This window comes from Pholcus phalangioides, unplaced genomic scaffold (genome assembly GCF_987345545.1).
Source record: "Pholcus phalangioides strain wild (caught in Gottingen) unplaced genomic scaffold, Ppha-v1.0 ptg000021l_1, whole genome shotgun sequence".
Lineage (NCBI taxonomy): Eukaryota > Metazoa > Arthropoda > Arachnida > Araneae > Pholcidae > Pholcus > Pholcus phalangioides.
Window position 1 is genome coordinate 12,535,951 of NW_028301614.1, and position 22,274 is coordinate 12,558,224.

The 22,274-nt window shown below is 35.4% G+C and overlaps 1 protein-coding gene across 2 annotated transcripts in view; it reads right to left on the bottom strand.

Annotated features, from left to right (window-relative positions):
• The window catches only part of LOC149070645 (protein NDRG3-like), a 59,805-nt gene that overhangs the window by 28,383 nt on the left and 9,148 nt on the right, over positions 1 to 22,274 (bottom strand). For both annotated transcript variants that reach the window (XM_089248935.1, XM_089248934.1), the window contains exons 4-6: positions 11,464 to 11,584; positions 11,299 to 11,361; positions 512 to 572 (exon numbers count right to left, since the gene is read on the bottom strand). In XM_089248935.1, the coding sequence (XP_089105061.1) occupies positions 512 to 572; positions 11,299 to 11,361; positions 11,464 to 11,584 (245 nt within the window). The remainder of the gene's footprint in view (positions 1 to 511; positions 573 to 11,298; positions 11,362 to 11,463; positions 11,585 to 22,274) is intronic.

The following is a 22,274-nucleotide window of genomic DNA, read 5'->3' on the forward strand; positions in this document are numbered from 1 at the left end:
ATTACAGGCATACTTTGAATACAATGATGATGTCACTCTCCGCTATCATACAAAGGTTTTAACAACTGGATGTTGCGAAGATATATTTTGGAAAGAGAGAAAATTCAACTGGGCGTTCACCTGGAAAGTGAAAGGACGTGGGTTCGATTCCCCGCAGGGGCAATTGAATTTTCTCTTTTTCCAAAATATATCTTCGCAACATCCAGTTGTTAAAACCTTCGTATACTTTGGATATAATGAACACTGATTTTAGCAATCAAAATAACACAGACAAGCAACAAGAAATTCACAGGACATGGAAAAACTTAGATATTACAAATTTTCATATACAACAGTGTTCGTTATAAACAGGTTCGACAGTATTTCCAAATATTTTCAACAATACTCAACCAAAACAGTTTCATTAAAAATGTTTATCAATCAAACTTACAAATTTATTATGATTCAAAACTTCACATGTTTCATTAGTGGTAAACAAAAACTTTTAAAAGACTTCAATTTATATACTTACTGCAAATCTAGACAGAATATTTGCTCCAGCTCCGACACCGAGACCAACAAAATGCTTGATTCTTAAAAAATATTAGAGTATACTTATTTAGAATCAGTGAAACTTGACTCATTTGTTTTACTTTTTATCAAAATTGATGATTAAATTATGAAAAAACTGAAATAAAAAATTCAATCATTCATATATCAGTGGCCCAGTTCAAAAAGGCAACTCAAAATTCCATGTTTAAGATATTGCATACATGCATTTTTTTTTAATTTAAACAAAAAAATCACAAGATAAGAATACAAATATATACAAATAAAAACAAATTACACAAAGACAAAATACACATATATTACATGCACTATGTAACCCCAAGGGACTGCAACATTCTTCTAGCAGACCTATATGATTTTTATCATTGAAATCATTTCAAATTATTTTTAATTTAATATTTTAAATGGAAATGAATGAGAATCAACTCATATTTAGTTAAAGTAGGAAGTGTGTAAGCAGAGTTGGGAGTTATTGCTGTTTAGCAATTTGTAGAGATATACTACATACTTCCTGTAACCAGGGTTGTGTTTTTGACATGACAAGCGTCAAAAACTGGTTTAAACTGTCAAAAACCTAAATAAATGCCTTTTGATAATGTTTTGAACACAATAGGTATACAACATGATTAAAAACTTACTTTTTGCATATTACAATGTTTTATTTTTAAACATTAATTTATTACAATAATTAAAACAAAATATTAATTATAATTTTCAATTCTTCAACATAAGGGGTCATTCAAGTATTACGTCAGCATCGATGGGGGGGGGGGAGATTTGGATGATGCTTAAAAAATCAACCACCTTTTATGAAGATATGAAATATTCTTGATGGCATCTTATTTGGAGCGCCAAAAAGGGAAAAAACCTTTCGATAGTTATTGGGCACCTGAACTAACATTCTACCTATTGATAAGTCCCCTAAACCATGGTTTTCCAACCGGTGTTCCATGGAACCCTTGGGTTCCATGAGAGCTTTTTTGGGGTTCCGTGGAATCAGAAGGGACAGAACCTTAAAATCCCGGAACCCTTGGTAGCTTGAAAATTTTTCTTGTTACTATTTCACCTGAAGCAATTTTTTATTTATATTTCTGTTGAGAACGGGTACTCTAAAATAATTCAGAGAAAATATTGGATAATCGACCTGTAGAAGACAAACAATATTCTTGTTGGTTCCTTTCTTTCTTTCTTTCTTTCTTCCTATTCTCGCACACAAGTCCTTCAGACAACAACAGTCAACATGACTTCCTGGGAATTGGTATTCCCAAAACTCTCAAGACCTACATGAGGATTTCTATGAGGGTCTTCCTTCAAAGATTCAGAAGTATTAAATTGTTCCTTTGCATTTCTGTGCCCCCACCAGATTCTCCCATGATACAGATTCATTACCACAAATGGAACCTCGTTTACACAATTTCAAGAGGCTACGTCAAAACATCGTATAAGGGTGAAAATCGTAGAATAGAAACTTCTTTGAAAATGACCCCCCATCCCATAGACCTCACAGAAAATATCACAAAAATTCAATGGTTTCAATTGCATTTTGTTTGTTATATAATAATTTGAGAAAAATTAGCCACAATATTAAATTTTTCAAAACAATATTATAAATTACTTAAATAACTAATTCGCATTTCATTACCGCTGCTTGAATCCTGAGTATTCTTATATTGTTCTTCTGAAGGTTTGAAAGAAAAAAAAACAACTTTTCACTTTTTTTTGAAAAAAGTTTTGTTTTCCATATCTGAGCAAAGCAGATAATAGTTGGACATCGAGTCCAACTCTCTAAAAGTTGTGTAAAAGAGAAGAACCAAAATACTGGATATCAGTGTTTCTCAAAATGTCTCAGAGGCATTGTCAACCTTTGTCAAGGGCGTCGCGGTAAGCTGTCCACATTGCTGATTGCCTATTCAGTGCTTTAAAGGGGTGTTTTTTTTAAACTATTCTGAGTAGGCTGTAACCAGAGAGAAACTTGGGAGTTCTGGTGAACCAGACGCCGAACCACAGGGGGCGAAAATTTCACTTTTTAACATCTCCCTAACATTAAAAAAGGGGGGGGCTCCTTAATGCGTGTTTGCCCCGGCTGACCAAGCATCTGGTTGCGGCCTCTGATACCGTACCTCTGTCAACAATCAATCGTTTAATCGATCTTCAAAGTTTAAGGCTTTTGAGGTGGCAATATACAATGAAATATTTTTGTAATCCACAACAATTAATTACATTGATTCAATGTATAGAAATGATCATTCCTGGAAGAAGGGCTCAAGAAAGGCATTGGCATTGACCTGCGGTTTTTTTTTCTTCCAATTATTCTTTTGTTTAATGTTGAGCGAAAAGCGTAAGGGAAATTTCCCAAGAGTGACCACATTCTATGAGGGTGAGTTCACTGAAAATGGCAATATTCCCACCCCCTAGTAATAACACATAATCTCTCTCAATGTCTAATCAGTGTTGGTCATGTAACATCCCATGACAAGCAAACATTTAGCATGCTCCGGGAAAACAAAATGGTCAATCGCTAAAAACTGACCGCCCTTTCACTTTTGTGTTTTTGCTCAAGTTAGAATTTTTCGCTCCTCTTAGGCCACAATATCAGTTTGTGCTCTCTTTCATCACAAGGGAAGTGATTCAGGGAATTGGCTGTAGTTTCGTTGTGTTCTTATTTGTTTGAAGCCTCAGCTAGTCTTGTTTTACTCTGTTGAAGCTTAAGAATAAATAGTTTTTGTTCATATTCCCTATAGCTGGTGCTGGTTTGGCACCCTGGACCAGGGGGGGGGGGTTATATTCACCTTTTCTCTTACTTTGACCACTCGTTTCACATTTCGGATGAGAACGATGTATGCCAAAATTCACACTCAACCCATGACCAAGTACAGTGCGTAGTATTTTCCCCTCTTGTTCTGTATTTTGTTATCAATATTATTTATCGTTAACGACAATTTCATCCAAGGTAGTGACTATGGTAGTTATGGGGAAGGGCAAACATGATTTTGTCACCCTCTCCACTTAAATTCTGATGATTTTATAACGGTATTTTCGTTCTTCACTGATGTGTGCGCTTAAGTGCTCTGGAACTGTGCCATGCATCATTCAAGTGATTCTTAATTTTGCGACGGATCACTTAAGTAATCTGGGAATGTTCTGCGGGTAATTTGAGAGATACGTAGAACCACACTAGGGCCCGCTTAAGTGCTCTAAAACTGTGCCACATGTCACTCAAGGGATCTCTAAATGTGCCACGGATCGTTTAAGTGTTCTGTAACTGTGTCGCGGGTTACTTACGTGATCTTTGAATGTGAAAGTGATCTTTGAGACCTACCTCCGTGATCTGAAAATGTGCCATGGGCCACTTAAATGCTCTGGAATTTTGCCACTGGTCATTTAAACGATTTGTAAATGTGTCATTTAGTTCATTTTTACAAAATTAGGTTTGGGGGGGCAAGCCACATCAGATAAACTTCAGGGCCACATTTGGTCCACGGATCAAGGGTTTACCCTATATGGCTTAAAGGGTGGGTCGCAATGAATTTTTTAAAGAGAAATTTTGTGTTCTTACCCTTCAAATAGCATCGAAACTAACAAATTGATGATTATAACAACATATAAAAAGGTACTTTCTTTCGAAATTTTTTCAAAAAAATATTTTTTTGCTTTAAAAAATTTTTATTTTTTGTCTGGGGGAGGGAGGCGCACAGCCCCCTATGCCCCCCTCCCGCGTACGTTTCTGATCCCCTAATATGCGTTAAGAGATAAGGGCAGTGATGACGAAATTTTGCTGACAAGGGGGGGGGGGTCAAAAATGACTACAAATTTGCTTATGTAATACTTGAACGGCCCCTAAGAGCCTAGACCATATAAAATATCATTTTATGGTTTATTTATCTAAGCTACTCATTATCCGTGTTCAATTTGCTAAGTGGAATAGAGCTGCTTATTCAAAATATGTATGATAGGGCATCAGGGTTAGGTTTTTGACACCAGAAACTAACTCTGTATTAAAACTATCAAAATCTTACTGTGAATGATGTCAAATAGTTTTTATTAACTTGATAGATATTTTATAAATAACAAAACACTTACTTTTATTTAGATTAAATGGTTTTATATTCAGAAAGATAATTACTGAGTAATTATCACGAAGTGCCTAATGGTTTTTCCTTTAGGAGATGGATTATCTTGCTTTTAACCCTTTATATCCGACATTGTGAAAAGTAAAAAGAAAATTATAATAAATTTAAAATAAAAGTATAAATGTGATGACAATAACAGTTATCAGGTAAATTATTTGGTAAGCCATTTTAGTCCTGATTAAAGACAAAAAACAAAAAAACAGTTTGAAAAATTATCTAACCTGGTACTTTAAAGTACTGTCAGAGTATAAAGAGTTAAAGTTCTTCTGTACCCAAGCTCTCTTGAATGTGTTCTCTGTCATTAACGATCATAACCAACATTAAATTTTCCGGGTGTGCAAACAACGCATTATGTTCAATTACAGGATACTTTAAGGTAAGTCGTCGAATAAATACTGCAATGTTTGAACTGCTCAGAAAACATATTTAGCGCATCACTGAAATACTTGTTCTTTTGGATGTAGAATACACCACACTGGCATGTATGATTTCAAGATGAACAGAACTTCAGGTCCGCAGAAGGATTTGGTTAACTTAACTAGGACTACACCCTTACCACTCTATTGGCTGCATTTAGCCATTTAGAATGTGACAGTGACAAGTGTCTCGAATGGACAATGTCCTGACTTTATATTGCTTTGGATATGTTAATAAATACAATATTCCTGGTCTGCTCAGCATCTCTTTCTGTCCACTTCTAAAATCCAACAAACTACAGATTCACACATCACAGAGAGCTTCCACATCCAGTAAGCTGTTATCCAATGGGCCCAGCAAAAGTTTGGTACATCATACCTTATCTGGGGTTCCCAATTTCGAGTCGCAAATGCGAGCCTATCTCCCTATAAGTCTTGCCATAGAGAGCAACAGGCCTACAATCAGGGTTGTCAAATTTTCTCCCAAGGTAGATACCCTTTTCCCCCAGGGTGGGTTTTTTACTCAAGTTTTTTGGGGAAAATGTTTTTTTGTGGGAAAATTGTTTCCAATGAAGGAAAAAACAGCAAATACGGGGAAGGGGAACTGTATATCATTTCATGGTAATATACCATTGTCACTTCCCACATCTGAATGTGTTTTTCAAAGTCCATTTTGAGCAGATACTTATAAATTAGAACAGCGAAATTAACCAACAAGAATAATTTAGTTCGCCAGCCCCCCCCCCCCCATCACTTTTCAAAATAAAACAACTGCACTGTCTTTTGTTATCACACATCTTTTCATCACCTTGGCTTGTTTTTTGTTTTTGGTGTTTCAGGCTTTTGACCCCTTGTTTTAAAGAGCGATTGTCGTATAAAATGTTTTACACCAGTCTAAGATAACACACTTTTTACATATTGAGGGCACTATTTGCTGTCTGGAACAGGGTGATATTCACAGACATGGTTTAAATTATAGTCACAATTTTCAATAAGAGATAGACACAGATTGGTTAAATTCAGGTTTTTAACCAATCGATGTTGATCTCTTATCCAAAAATTGTGACTACAGCTTGAACCAGGGGTGTCAAATTTACTCCCTGGGTAGATACCCATTTTCTTCCCGGGCTGGGTTTTTTAGAGGAAAATTGGGGGTTTTTTTAGGAAAATTGAGTTTTTTCGGGGGAAAATTGTTTGTTTTCCAAGAAAATGTGTTGCTTTCAGGTTAAAATTTTATTTTAAGGTTAGTTTATGTATTCCAAAAATTGCTGCAGTGTTTAGAATATGTATATTTTGAAGTATTTTTTAAAAGATATTTTTGGGAGCAAAAATGTGATAATTTCTTGGAATCACACAAATACACTTTCTTATATAATATATGTAAAATAATTCTACCTTTTTTTTATGTAAGCATTTAGGTATGAGATAGACATATTAAAATGTTACAAGAAACTGCTACCATGAACTTAGATATGTAATATATGCATTATACCTGATATGTAATATGTGATAAACATATCCAAAGAAATTGCTTATTTATAATACACAATTTTTCACACACACACACGCAAATCCTTGTATAAATAAATTGAAGCCTCTGTGAAGAATTAAACCAATGTAACTAAACTGAATTTTCATTCAAAAAATATTTACATGTTTGCATTACTTTTTTGTAAGTTTTATACAGGTACATTAGACTTTCATAACTGAAATATTGAGACAAAAATAACAATAGCTCATAACAAAAAGAAAATTTTATGGGATTCTTATTGAACATTGGTAGCGAACACCTTTAAGTGAAACAGAAAAAAAGTAGTTTTTCTCTGAAAATACGACCTAACCAGATTTTTCAAGATCCTCATAATATAAGCCCAACCCCAAAAATTGGCCTGTTAAAATCATCAGCCAGATGAAGGCATTCTGAAGGTCTGTTGCTATGCATAACAGGTTGTCTTGTATGAAGTGATATTAATATACAATAATGTTATTGATATTTGTATTTAATAATAATTCAAGTTATTCTGTAGTTTTAAGTTCCCAAAAATGACTAATTTGGACAAGTGAAAAACACCTCAAGAGTAATACGAATCCTCGGAATAAATATTATCTTCTCCAAACCAGATCATTTTTTAATTATTAAATGGAGCAGGGATATTCTTCAACAGTGAGGAATTCAAAAAAAGGAGAAGCACATGACTTCAGCTCCAGAAAGTTTGGGTTCTATTAAAAAAAAAAAACACTATAGTTCTGGTTAAATAGCTGAAGGTTTTATTTTTGATGGATCATGGCAGTTTTGAATTCATTTTCTGCGGGGTTTGAAAAATTTAGAGAGAAAAAAAAAATTCAGGCACCATCTTGATTTCTCAGAATTTTCCTTATCAAAATGCATTTATTTTACCACAAACAAGGGGCACGGTAGCCTGATCGATAAGATGCTCACCTAAAGTACCAACAGATGTTTAGAGGTGTCGTGTGTTCGATACCCGGTTCATCCCTGTCAGAAAACTTTCCTGACACAGAGGGTACTACAAAAAACGGCGACTTGACAACAGCAAAAAATTGCTACTGCAGGGAGTCCCCCATTGAAGGGTTAGCGCACCAATCTCTCGATGAGTATAAATACAAGCCTGCCATTCGGAATCAGCAATAAATTGTAGGTCCCGGTCTAATTAGCCCTCGTGTGCAGAAAATGACCGTGGTGTGACAAAAATGATCAAATGATCAAAACCACAAACAATCTTCTTGCTACAGTTCTGCATACAACTCAAGGTTCAGATACAATTATGCAGAAGTGGGTGTGTTTGTGTGTGAACAATTATTCCCTTGTTGTATGGTCAATTTTTATTAATCAAATACATAGTTTAACGTGTATCAAAAATGTATATTTACACATAATATAAGATGTACACATAAATAATGTACGTACATGTTTAAGTTACATATTTTGAGGTTGTGGAAAAAAGAAATTCAATTTTCTTTCCATTTTGCCCAAAAAACCCACCCAGGCTGTACGTGAACAATTATTCCCTTATTATATGGTCAATTTCATTAATCAATACCTAGTTTAATGTGCACCAAAAAATGTATATTTAGACATAATGCAAGATGCACACAAAGAATGTACATACACGTTTAAATTAGATATTTTGAGATTGTGAAAATAGGAAATTAATTTTTCCCATTTTGCCACCCACCCGGGCTGGGTTTTTTGGATAAAAATTCCCACACAATACTGCATACGGCTTAGACTGCTGGGTATACACACTTTATTGCAGACTTCGTAACGAAGCTGAGCTGGAAGAGATCTTGGCAACAGGATAAGTCTGGTGGCAGAGTCCTGGCATTAATTTCACTATCTATATGCCGAAAATTATGACAGAGGGAGTTTGTTGGGATGGCGTGGATACACGATCCACTTTAACGGTCTTCTCACATGCTCTAGTCATACTCGGGTAGCCGAGAGATACACCTAACTTGTTACAGAGACCTCAACTGAAATATGCGGACATGAAGCTAGAAATAACTGCATCAGATCTACACTATTATCAAAATCAGTCATGCCTAATTTATCTCAAAAGTCAGACTTCAAAACTGTACACTTGGAAAAGAAACAGAAGAAATAGTAAATCACTGAATCCTAGTCAATTTTGGTAACTAGTTTTCAAATATAAGGTAAATTACACACACGCCTACTTTGGATTGTTGTTTGGGTAGGGTGTGGGTGGAACTTAACGTGAAACTGCAGCCATGTCCTTGTGATGAATTCTAGATCATTGTGTTCTGACAAAACTGACAAAAAGCTGCACAATGAATTTTTTAAACATGTGCGAAAGATGAAAACTGAAATATTAATGTTTTAATTTATTTTACTTTATTGAACCATAAAATAAGCATAACAAACAAATACAACGTCACAACAGCAAAATGCCCAACGAGGTGGCTGATAAAAAGATGCCCATAAAAGATGCCCCTTTTGCGTGTTGATCATAAAATTTTAACCAATATTAAAAAATTTAAGAAAAATCTTTGATTTCGTCAACTTCCATAAACATCAAGTATTATGTGCAACCCGAAGATATCAACCAATTTTTAAATTTTTCACATAGGTTTTCTTCTTATTAAGGGAGACAACTTTTCCGCATTATAGCAATTTGAAAATAAAAACATTGTTTTTTACCTACCCTAATGTGCAATGCTTGTATGCATTTTTGTGAGAGTAGCTATATTCATGAAAATGAATTTTTTTTAGATGACAATTTCTTCAAATTTTTTTTTTTTGTTTTTGAAATGTAGTTTTCAAGCAAATTTACAAACTCAAAGAAAATTTGACAACATAGAAAAACACATTATACTGAAATTTGAAATGAAACCATCCAACATTCAATGAAATATGAACATTTGAAGTGAATAATTTTCAACTATTAAAAATTATTTTATTCGCCATACATAATTTCTTTGCCAACTATACAAAAAAAAAACTTATATGAAAATTTCACTTCAATATCATGAAAAGTCAGTAAGATATCGATGATGAAGGGAATTGTATTTAAATTAGTTTCTAGAAGTAGTTTGATTAGGGAATTTTTACAAATTGCTATGTAACAAATTTTAACTTTTTTCTCTGTTCATAAGTAGAAGTTATTGTGTTTGCTTAGCCTAGATTATTATTAAAAATGGTGGTTAGCCTTTGCTGATCGGGTGACTTGAATAGTGAAATTGACCCAAAAAAAACCATTTCATACTGATTATCAATTTAAAAACCGCAAATAACTTTCAGAATATTTCACGTATTTCGATGTTCCACCAAAAATAAAATTAAAAGTTGAAATAAAATTTGAAATTATGGGACTTTTCCCTTTTTAATTCTTCTCTATATATATATATATAATCAGAAACATATTTGCTGTTTGGGACAATGTGGGGGGGGGGGTTCCTCCTTGAAACAACCTCCTCACATAGCTCTATTTATTTTCTTCGTTCTAATTTTTACTTGTATAATTTTCAGTTATGTGTATACAGCTGCCTTAGGCACTGTACTCTGGCTTTGAAGTTTTTGATTTTTTAATTTTTCAATATTATTTTGAATCTTCAATTCAGTATTTCTTTCAGAATGTATATTATATATATAACCTACACACTGCATTTGTGCCACCCCCTACCCCACAAATGAATATTCATGAAACTGTAAATACATTTTCTTTGGTATAGATACTCCAAGTTGAGAATTCCTCTGTAAAGGTGCTTTTCTGAGTAAGCACCCATGTTTTCTTTGAATGTTTTGAGATGAGCGTGAGAAATTGATGTGCCAATTGGAAAGACATTGAGCATTTCTTGATATTCTCAAGACGATTTTATCACCTAGAAAGCAATTAAGCATGCAAAAAAAGATACCCCAAGCTCCTTTTTTAGTCTTTAAGTTTTCCTTGTATTCCACATTCTTTGCTGTATTCCAACTCATGATTTTCATTGTCTTTTATCTGATTAAAAAAGCCCCTAGAACTATGGGAATGAGTAAAATCACGTCTGATGCTATACTCAGAAGAAAAAACTCAGAGCTTGAGCATAAAAAATGTTTGATTTCAAAATGAATGAACGAGTGGAAGATAACCAAATGACAGAAAATAATAAAAATGACAAATTGTTGAAAAAACCTCAGGCTTATTTTAATCCAGGCTTATATTTCTGAATTGAAAAAATTTTGCTTTCCTTTAGTTTTTTAACCACCCAGTATATCTTGAAAATGATTTAATTCTAACCCAATGGACATGTTTAAAAAAGCAATACGGTGCTCATAACAGGATGAATCAGGAAGCTATCCATACTTAGACAAGACAACTATAATTTTATTTGTGGGCAGATATATATCCTCATAATTTTTAGTTTTTTCATAATAATTGCTCTTATTTTGGGTTGCTGTATTTTTGTTACATTGGACATCAAAATTTTTATAGGGATCTTCTTTCAGTCACCTCATTGGGCACTGCCTGTTGTAGGAAAACTCTGTATTAAAACACTGATGTATGGAAATTTTAAGGAATGAAGTTTGATTTTCTTCTCATCACTCATTTTTCTTTCAACTCTTACAAGAGATACACTACATACAAGAAATTTCACTATGTATAACCAAAAACAAAACGAATCTAGCAAATAATTTTCAAAACTACTTTAAAAAAATAAAATATTATAATCAAGTTTGAACTCACCCAAAGAACTTCATGACAGGCAATAAGATCTCAGCTAATTGATCCATGGTAGGATACATGAAGCTGAAAAATATCCCCAATTAATATTTTTAAAAATACAACTAAAAAATATAAACCATAATTTTGATTTTACAGAGCATTCAAATTTTTTTGATTTAAACTTACTTTTCCGGAAGAGTTGCAGCTCCATCCTCTTGACCAGGAGCATTGATATGATACACTGTAAAACTCTGCATAAGGATTCGGGTATCAATGAAATTGAAGAATGCTTGAAAATTTGATATATCTACAGAGGGAAAAAAGTTATATTAATTTCCTGATTCACAAATACTCATCCTGACAAATTCTGCAGATGACAATTCTAACTTTAGTTCGAATGTGTGAAAACCTACTTATTTTTATGTTCTTAATGTTAAGAAAAACTCCTTCAGAGGCAAATCTTAAGAAATATTTTTTTCATTTTCATGTAAAAAATAACAATTATTCAATGGTTAACCTTAATGTTATTTTTACGGGATGTGTTCTGTTCCAAAAAAAATGTGGCAGTATCAGGAGGTTTCACCAAATTATAGTATACTTAGATCACTTGGCGTGTTGTTTATTTTTGGGACATATTCTGCGGTGTTCTCTTTTTTTTCTAGCACACGCTGGATTGCGAGATAAGTGGGTTTTTTTTGTATTATATTGCTCTCAATTTTTTTTAAATTTTCGTTGTGTATTTTCGATCGACTTAAATTTTTTTTTCCTCGTTCGCATTTCATTTTCATTGAATTTTTGCCAGGTTTGTGTTTTCTCGCTTCTCTGATATAAATTCGTAGGTTTTTTGGACGTTAGGGTTAGCAAACAGTGTATACTTTTTCCCAGGTTCTCTCAATAACGTTGTTTTTTATTCCACTTGGGCCTATAGTTGGAGTGTTAGTGTGATTTGAGATAGTTAGCTAATTCTAAGAAGTAAAAATTGTACTTTGTAGCTTAATACTTTTTTTAGAGTGTGTTCTATTCTTTATATACATATTTATTTTATTCTTCGTGATTTAGTGTTGAGCATTCTATTTTACGTAATTTTTTCGTACATTCTATTTTACATAATTTTTTCGTACATTCTATTTTACGTTATTTTTTTGTACGATCTCTTACGTATATTTCGCATAGTAATGTATGGGTCATTCCATTTAAAATCACTCGGTAAAATGCCAAAATGACACCCATAGTCTCAGATTTCAATGATTTTTTTTATTTGTTGCATTTACCATCCTTATTAACCGTGAAATATTATTTGCATATCTCAAACTTTTTGAGAAAAAAATGTTGAAATTTATCAAAAACTGATGCAGGTGACTTTTCTACGGCTCAATTTTTTAACCGCATTGCTTGAGAAAATAAATCCTAACTTTTTCAATTTTCAATATATTCAAATGAAATTTTCACTAAAGTGTTCACAAAAACAAACAGAATATGAATAAAAATAATTCATACACTTACATTTGAAATTTACATGCAAAAAAATTATGTAAACTTTGTTTTTGTGGAATTTTAGGTTAGAAAAAATACAATTTTTCAAACATATTTTTAGACCAGAGCACAGCAGTTACCAAAACAACTTTTATTTTAAATTTCTCCTAAATATATGAAGTAAAATACTGGAGGAAAAAAAACAATGGTTTTTTGACCGTTAATATGTTTATTCTGGCTCGCAACACAAAACTCATCGAAATAAGACTGGATCATTCCGATTTCAAATCATTCAACTAGATACTGAAATGCAACCCATCATCCCAAATTCCAATTATTATTTTTTGTTTATTGCTTCTACCATGCTTGTTGACCATGCAAAACTTCATGTACATATCTCAAAAACTTTTTGTGAAAAAAAATGTTTTCTAACCTCACGAATGACGTCTGTTAGGCTAACCCCATTCAAGCAATATTATTTGTGAAAATATATCATAACTTCACAGATTTTCAATATATTCAAATGAAATTTCCACTAAAATGCTCACAAAAAAAAGTAGATTATGACTAGGAAAGAAAATGTAAACCTTTCCATTAAAAAATTAGATTGCAAAAAAATAGTTGAAATTTAATTTTAGATTCGTTTTATAATAAAAACACAATGGCTCACCTTTGCTTTTTCATTTACAAAAGCTCTCCTGTAACGAATCTATTTCCCCAGTATGGATATTTTTACTAACTCTCTGTGGCCTTACAGCACCTAATGCATTTTGTTTGTTTATACGTTGTTAGAAGAAGTTGAGAAGAGAAAATCTATCTTCCAAGAGAAGAGAACGTGAGTTGGAATGTGGCTTCTGTTCTGTACGGTTGTCTGTTTTGAATGTGCTTCGAAATAAAGGCTTCTTCTCTAAGTTCCACAGTTTCGTGCTTTAATTGGACACCCCTCCAATATCAAGTGATTGGGGATATTCCGCCACCTCACGGAAAAGAGACGCACCTCCGACTCGACGTCCCCTTATAAAACTGGCGCCCAACGTCGTGGCTCGAACTCAAGGCAGTACGAAACGGACATTCGATCTCAACTGTGAGGTTCCTGATAGCTCCTAAAATCGAAATGGCGTACTTGGCCAAAGGTAAGAAACGTGATTTGATCCTACTCGCTCTAGAATTAGGAGAGGAAGTTCCGAATGATTCGCGTGTAGTAGATGTCAAGCATATAATAACAAAGTCCTCCGGTTATGAGGAAGAATTCGTGAAAGCCCTGCTGGCTACTATTATCGGAGAAAGAGAGGGAGAAGAAGAACGAGCTAGAATAGTTGAGGAAAGAGAAGAAGAACGAGCTAGAATAGCTGAGGAAAGAGCTAGAATCGACGAAGAAAGAGAACGATCTAGAATAGCTGAGGAAAGAGCTAGAATCGACGAAGAAAAAGAACGATCTAGAATAGCTGAGGAACAATCTAGGATCGCCGAAGAAAAGGAACGAGAACGTTCGTTTGAACTTGAAAAGATGCGGTTGCAGCTTAAGTTTCAAAGACTCTCGCAACCGGCAGAAGAGCCATCCGTCGCTCTCATCGATCAGCCCAAGTTCGACGTGAAGAGGTTGATCCCGAATTTCAATCCGAGTGAAGATGATATGTCGCTGTTCCTAAAGTTGTTTGAAAGACAGCTGAAATTCTTGAAAGTGGAGAAGGTGAACTGGGTTGCGTATCTGCTGGGAGTTTTGCCGAATGAAGTTGCTAAGCTCATTGCTCGAGAACCTGAAGATAAGGCCCATGATTACGACCACATCCGGGAGGTTCTCTTACGCCGTTTCAAGCTGAGTGCGGAAAGGTTCCGGCAGCTCTTCTCTATGCACAGAAAATCACCTGGAAGTACCTGGAAGGACTATCACTTTGAGATCCAAAGTTATTTCGAAGGCTGGCTGTCCGAACTGAACATTGGAAACTTTGACGAGCTGAAAGATCTGATGATTTCAGATCAGATGAAGAAGAGGATCCCACCTGAAGTTAAAGAACATTTTCTGGATTTTTGGAGTGAGTGGACTACCCCTGAAGAGATCGTGGAGAAGATGGATGCTTATGATAACCTTCGAAACAAAAAGAGCGAGATCCAATGTGAGAGGAAGAAGTTGCAGTCAAAGCAACATGAACCCCCCTAGGTCCCCAGTGCGACAGAGAGACTTTCATTCTAATCAACGTGCGAATCCGGAATGGGAAGATGCAGGACGTCATCCTGTCTTAAGATGTTATGGTTGTGGGGAACCTGGTGTTACCAAGTCCCGATGCCGAACGTGTAATCCTCCAACGGATAGACCAGGACCCAGTGTCAACGCTTTGGACTTATACAGTTTATCATCCCATCCTAATATGGAATCGAAAGATGCCAGTAGCAGTCATATCCTAAGATGTTACGGGTGCGGAGAACCTGGTGTCGTCAAGTCCTGATGTCGAACGTGTAATCCTGCCACGAACACCCCAGAAGTTAGTGTCGACGCCTTGGACTTTTACAGTTTCTCAACTGAGAGACGTCAAAGAAATGCTATCGAAGTCATGATCTGTCATAAGCGTGGAGCAGTGTGTGCTGACACGGGTGCCACACATTCGGTGGCAGGGGAGAAGCTATATCATCTCCTACAAGAACATGGTTTGCCCTTTTCCCGCAAGACTATCGTTATGAGACTAGCCGATGGATATGCTCGTAGAGCCGAAGTCCTAACTACGACTGTGGACATTAACATCCAAGGTAAAGTGATTCCCACCGATATGATGGTGCTACCACAGGCCAGAGAAAACCGAACCCTTCTCGGTACCAACTTTCTCAGTGATGCTGGTATCGTCCTGGATGTTCAGCAAGGAAAGTGGTACTTCTCTGAAGCTCCTGAGAAGCGACATCCGTTCGTCGAAAGCCCATCTGAAAGCAGTGCTCTCCTGGCACTACCTGCTGAGTCACCCTCGTGTCGACTTCGTGAAGATAAAGGTACCCACCTTACTTCTCAGCAACGAGAACTTGATTCCTTCCCGCCGGAGTTCAAGCGATGCTTCAGGCCAGGGGGAGGCCCGATACCTTTCATCGAGCAGCGAGAACTTTATTCCTTCTCAGAAGAATCCCATAGATGCTCCAAGTTAGGGGGAGGAAGATCTTTTCTCAAGCACCAGATCAACAAGAGTGGTGATGACAGGGTACATCGCTGTGAAGGTGGCCCTAGAGAAGACTACGAAAAGTGTCGTGTTTCAAATTCTTGCTCGACCTTGCGACGAAGGCATGCTTGCTATAACTGCGGTCGACGTGGACACGTTGCCCGAAGATGTTGGGATCAGATAGTGTGTTACCAGTGTAAAAATCATGGTCATATTGCCCGTAACTGTCCAGACAGCCACGCGGATAAACTATCCAGCCCAATTGGTAAGGGAGCCGAGCAGTGTAAGCTGTTGAACTTCATTGTAGTGGAGAAGAGTTCACGGACTCTCCACGAGTCCCAAAGCGGGAATGATGTTTTGGATAAGATCATTGAAAACGTTGAATCTACTCAGGAAGCTGAAGATTTCCTGAACGGGAGGAAACAAGAACTCATCTTGAATCCCTTAACGCAGTACCAATTCCAAGGGGAGTTGACTCCATTACGAGATCCTGAGACCACAACCGTGGTTACCTGGACCCCAAGAGAGTGGCGTCCTTCAAAAGTGCATCCAAACCCTAGTCGACGTCCCCAGAACCGGTGTGACTCGAAAACTGAACTTCGACCTGAGACAAGAGTGTCAACAGTTGCCCGGAGCTTCCCGTTCTGTTCGTCAGGAACTACTCCCAAAGGAAAGATGGCTCTTACTGGTTCCTCGCCGAGACGTCGTCAGAGCCAGAGGGGGAGATTGTAACGAATCTATTTCCCCAGTATGGATATTTTTACTAACTCTCTGTGGCCTTACAGCACCTAATGCGTTTTGTTTGTTTATACGTTGTTAAAAGAAGTTGAGAAGAGAAAATCTATCTTCCAAGAGAAGAGAACGTGAGTTGGAATGTGGCTTCCGTTCTGTACGGTTGTCTGTTTTGAGTGTGCTTCGAAATAAAGGCTTCTTCTTTAAGTTCCACAGTTCCGTGCTTTAATTGGACACCCCTCCAATATCAAGAGCTTGGGGATATTCCGCCACCTCACGGAAAAGAGACGCACCTTCAACGCGACGTCCCCTTATACTCCTGCTTTTCGCACAGCATATTCAGTGACATTGAACTCTTCAGATTTTTTTCCTTGTTTTCCTTTCTCAAAGCAGGGGCCAGAGTTAAAAATTGCAGTTTTCCCCTTGTTGTGATGGTTAAATTCAGTCTTATTTCTAATTAACTTTATCAAAATAATCATATTTGCTTTCTGTTTAATATCTTCATTAAGTGCGCTTTGAGATTCATTTTCTGGTAATTCTTCAAAAACTTTACAAACATTTGATTTTAAAGTGTTGCAAGCAGATTCAACTTTTCTTTTGGCATTGTTTGACTTGCACTGTGGAGCTGCCCTATGAAGTTTAATTGGTGACTCTTCTATGTTCTGTAGAGATGAATTTATTTCTTCAAGTGCTTCTTGTTTAATAATTGACATTTTTCCAAGTTACTTCTCTACATTACTATCACTGTTCATCTCTTCACAGTATTCAGTTTCTTCACCTAATTTATTGTTGTTTCTTTATATTCACTGTCCCTACAGGCATGGCATATTTTTTTCCCTAGAATGTGCAAACCATTTTTGTACAACCATTTATTTCATTTATACATGAAAAAAAGTTTACTATCCTTAATCCTTTTATTTTTTTCTTATGACATTTTAAAGGATTAAAGCATGCTTTCGGATATATTTTATACTTTGAGAAAAAAGCTCTACAATGCTTAAACACACAGTAGATAAATGTTCAGAACTTGCTCCACTCCTCAATATTGATGTCCGATGGGTCCAATGATGTAATGGATAACAGATTTTACACTTTTGCATAACACTTTTTATGACAGTCAGATCCAGTTTTTTTTCCAACGCTATAAATTTCAAGTGACTTTTCTGACATTTTACTTTGAATTCCAAAATGATATAAAATATTTAGCTCAAATGAAAATTGTGTTATAAGAAAAATTTGCTAACCCTGGAGTAGGCTACTTTATGGAGCACATTCTCTGTCTTTAGCAAGATCATAATTGAGACTTGCATCATTTGATGGGGGGGGGGGGCAGTTTAGTTCTAACACTTTTGTTTTAGTTTTCGCAATGAAGCAGCAGCAGTGACTTTATCATCACCTGCTGGGATGATAAAGTCTTATAATTAAATAAGACACCAGATGCCCTCTGAACGACAAAGACCAGTGTGCCATAGTTTATATCTTCACAGAAGCTATTATTATTTTTTACAATCATCATCACAACAAGAAACATCACATCTTATACATCACCACCAGGCATTATATACATTAGGTTTTCAATTCTACTCCCATCTGCCTCAGCTACAACAATTAGGTTGTAGCTGATAATTATTTCATTCTTTGTGATTAAATGCCTCATATTCTGGATTTTTATCAGCAATTTTAAATTATTTCTTGGGAAAAATATATAGAGGCTTGTGTTAAATATTATAATGTAGATTTTTTTTTTTCACACAAGTATAACAATTTCATATTTATCATATACATTAAATGTATGTTTATTAAAATATATGCTGTAAAAATCAAAGTAATTAAAAAAAAATTTAATACTGTTGTGGTAAAATAACTTTATAATTAAGCATGTTAAAAAACTTCAAAAATTAATCTATATATGATTAATATTATCTGGATTTATCAAACACAAAATAATTTTTTATGCAAAAATATATCATATTGCAAAAGTTCGTCTTTGTTGCATCATAAGAAATATTTATAGATCAATTAAAAGTGAAATTAATTATTTGGAATTTGAACACTTCTAAGAATCTGAACATGAAGGTTTAATTTGAAAAATTATTTTATTCACTCAAAACCTTTTTTTTCCACCAACTCCCATTTGACACATTACATTAACATTTCTAATTATTTCATGAATTCATTTAATCCTAGAATTTTAAAATTTATTAATTGTTTTGAATTATTACATTAACTACTCATTAAACTTAATTTACTGAATACTGTAATAAATGTATAAGTGTACATGAAAAATAAAATATAAATTTCTTTTTACTAAGCATGAATCATTGTATTAAGTCAAAATGTACAAATATAATTAATGTAGTCATATACGTACAATAGTGTTTTGTTACTCAAATGTATTAACTGTCAAAATAATGCTTACTTTTCTAGTCTTCTTAATATATTAATAGGATTAAATTTTTAAAAAAATTGAAAATTCATGCTGTGCATCCAAAAAAAAAAGTGTTTAAAAAATTGTGTTAAAAATAAAAAAAATAATAAAAAAATTAAATTTAAATGACTTTTTTCCTCTAAGGTTTACATTTTTTCTATTCATAATCTGCAATTTTTTGTGAGCACTTTAGTGGAAATTTCATTTGAATATATATTGAAAATCTGCAAAGTTATGATATATTTTCACAAATAATAATGCTTGAATGGGGTTAGCCTAACAGACGTCATTCGTGAGGTTAGAAAACATTTTTTTTCACAAAAAGTTTTTGAGATATGTACATGAAGTTTTGCATGGCCAACAAGCATGGTAGAAGCAACAAACAAAAAATAATAATTGGAATCCGGGATGATGGGTTGCATTTCAGTATCTAGTTGAATGATTTGAAATCGGAACGATCCAGTCTTATTTCGATGAATTTTATGTTTCGAGCCAGAATAAACATATTAACGGTAAAAAAAACATTATTTTTTTCCCTCCAGTATTTTACTTCATACATTTAGGAGAAATTTAAAATAAAACTTTTATAAAATTTTTACAAAATTTAAATAAAATTTTTGATAACTGCTGTGCCTCTGGTCTAAAAATTGTATTTTTTCTAACGAAAAATTCCACAAAAACAAAGGTTACATAATTTTTTTGCATGTAAATTTCAAATGTAAGCGTATGTATTATTTTTATTCATATTCTGTATGGTTTTGTGAACACTTTAGTGAAAATTTCACTTGAATATATTGAAAATAGAAAAAGTTAGAATTTATTTTCTCAAACAATGCAGCTTAAAAATTGAGCCTCGGAAAAGTCATCTGCATCAGTTTTTGATAAATTTCAACATTTTTTTTCTCAAAAAAATTTTAGAGATATGCAAATAATATTTCACACGGTTAATAAGGATGGTAAATGCAACAAATAAAAAAAAAATCATTGAAATCTGAGACTATGGGTGTCATGGCTGGGTGATTTCACATGGAATGACCCGCATTTTAATTTTTTTTAATTTCTTGTTAACGTTTCTCATTTTCCTATTTTTAATTATTATTATCTAGCTTTAGCAATAGTGTTAGTATGCCTCGACCTCGACTAGTGTTGTGTACAGCTTGCGACGGGAGGTTTCCCTGCTCTAGGGGTATAGTAGCTGATAGTTTCAACTGTAAAGGGTGCTTGGATAGGAAAAGGCTGGAACTCGAGGTCCAAGCTTTACGGGAAAAAGTTAGGGTGCTAGAGGGCCCGGTTATAACGGAGCCTCTGGTTGTCGAGCCACCTGTTGATGAAGAAGCAATCTCCACGAACAACGACAGTTTAGAGGGCGAATGGGTGATCGTGAATGAGGTAGAAGGCGATAGTGATAGGGGCGAATCATCGGCGATTCTATGGTTAGGGAACTTGGGAACCGAGTGTGTAGGGATTTTCGGGGTTTCGAGCGCTGTTGTCTTCCTGGGGGGAAGATAGGCAACGTTCGAGACGTTTTTCATCGCCGAAAGTTGCCCTTGCGGGTGATTCTGTGGGTGGGAACAAATCAGGAAGGAGCAAATATTAGTGAGTCTCTGTCAGAGTACCAGGATTTACTATTATCCGCTAGGGAGGAGGGGTTCAGATGTGGCAGTGATTCCAGTGCTGCCAAGGGGTAGTAGGGGGTATAGGAATAGGATCCACCAATTCAATATAGGCCTGAAGGACATTTGCTCCTGACTTGGGGTCACGTTCTTGGAGCTTTCCGCATTTACCGATAGGTGGCTTCGTTCGGATGGGATCCATCTAAATAAGAGGGGGGTCTGGGAGGTTTACGATAGTCTCAGGTTTTTTACTCCCAGACCACATAGTCGGGAATGCGGGTTAGTTAATGGTAATCACAACAGTACTGACGAGGAATTACCCACCTCTGACTTGGATGACTTCTCCATTGACAACAAACCACCGGGCAAATTAAAATGTGTGTTAATAAATGCCAGGAGCTTGGGTAATAAGAAAGATTTTTTAGAAACTATGATAGTTGTGGAGGGCTTGGATCTTATAGCCATTACAGAATCTTGGACAAACGATAGGGATGAATCTTTCTTACGCATCTCAGGATACGATACTTTTTTTGAGAAATAGATCTGAGAGGAAAGGGGGTGGAGTGTTGATATACGTGAAATCATGTTTGAAGGCTAGAGAGTGTAACGTGCAGAGAAATGATATTGAAACCATATGGGTTGAACTTGAGAACAAAAGACGTCATAAACTTATTGTTGGGGTTTGTTACAATCCACCGAATAGGGATCCAAACTACATCGCAAAATTGCATGATGAAATTTCCTACATACGTAAGCGTAAGAGGGTTATCATACTAGGGGATTTCAATTACCAGGTATTGATTGGGAGAACCTTTCATCTGGAAATCAGTATGAAAGAAACTTTCTTAAGTTGGTGCTCGAAATTTTTTTTCTATCAGCATGTATCAGAAGCCACTAGGGGTACTGCTATTTTGGATTTAGTTCTTACTAGTTCTGAGGATCTAGTTGAATATGTTTCAGTGGGGGAAGAGTTCAGTCGTCAGATTTCCCTGTAACTTTTCCTCGGGTAAGGTTGATAACAAAAGACTTAAAGGCCAGTCATAGTCCAGGCTCTGTCCCTGGTGGGATGTAAGCCATTTACCCGGGAGGGGCGGTAGCTCGGAAAAATCCGATCCGAGGTCGAGACTCCCCCGAGCGGCGAGCGATGACGGCCGCGTCGTGTATAACAAAAGACTGGTTCCTTGTTTTCGGAAAACTAACTTCGATGTTTTGAGAGGAAGGTTAGCGGATGTTTTCAAAGACCGGTTGGAATCAGTAGGGGTGGTAAGTCAATGGGAAGAATTTAGTACGAAGCTGTCCTCTGTTTTGCACGACGTCATACCCTTTGTTCGAAAAAAGCGTGTTTGTACATCGCACCCTCTATGGTTCACGGATAGCATGCGGATAACCTTTATCTTGAAAAGAAAAGGGCATTCAGAGAGTATAAAAGTGGACGAGGTGACCTATCATTGTTTACTGATAAAAGAAGACTGTTGAAGAAAGCGATAAGGGATAGTAAAAAGGAAGTTGAATCTAAGTTGGCAGATAACATTGGCTCTGACCCAAAATCATTTTTTCGATACGTCAATAATGGATGTAAGGGTATAGTTCGCCCCCTCTCGATAGAAGGCTCTA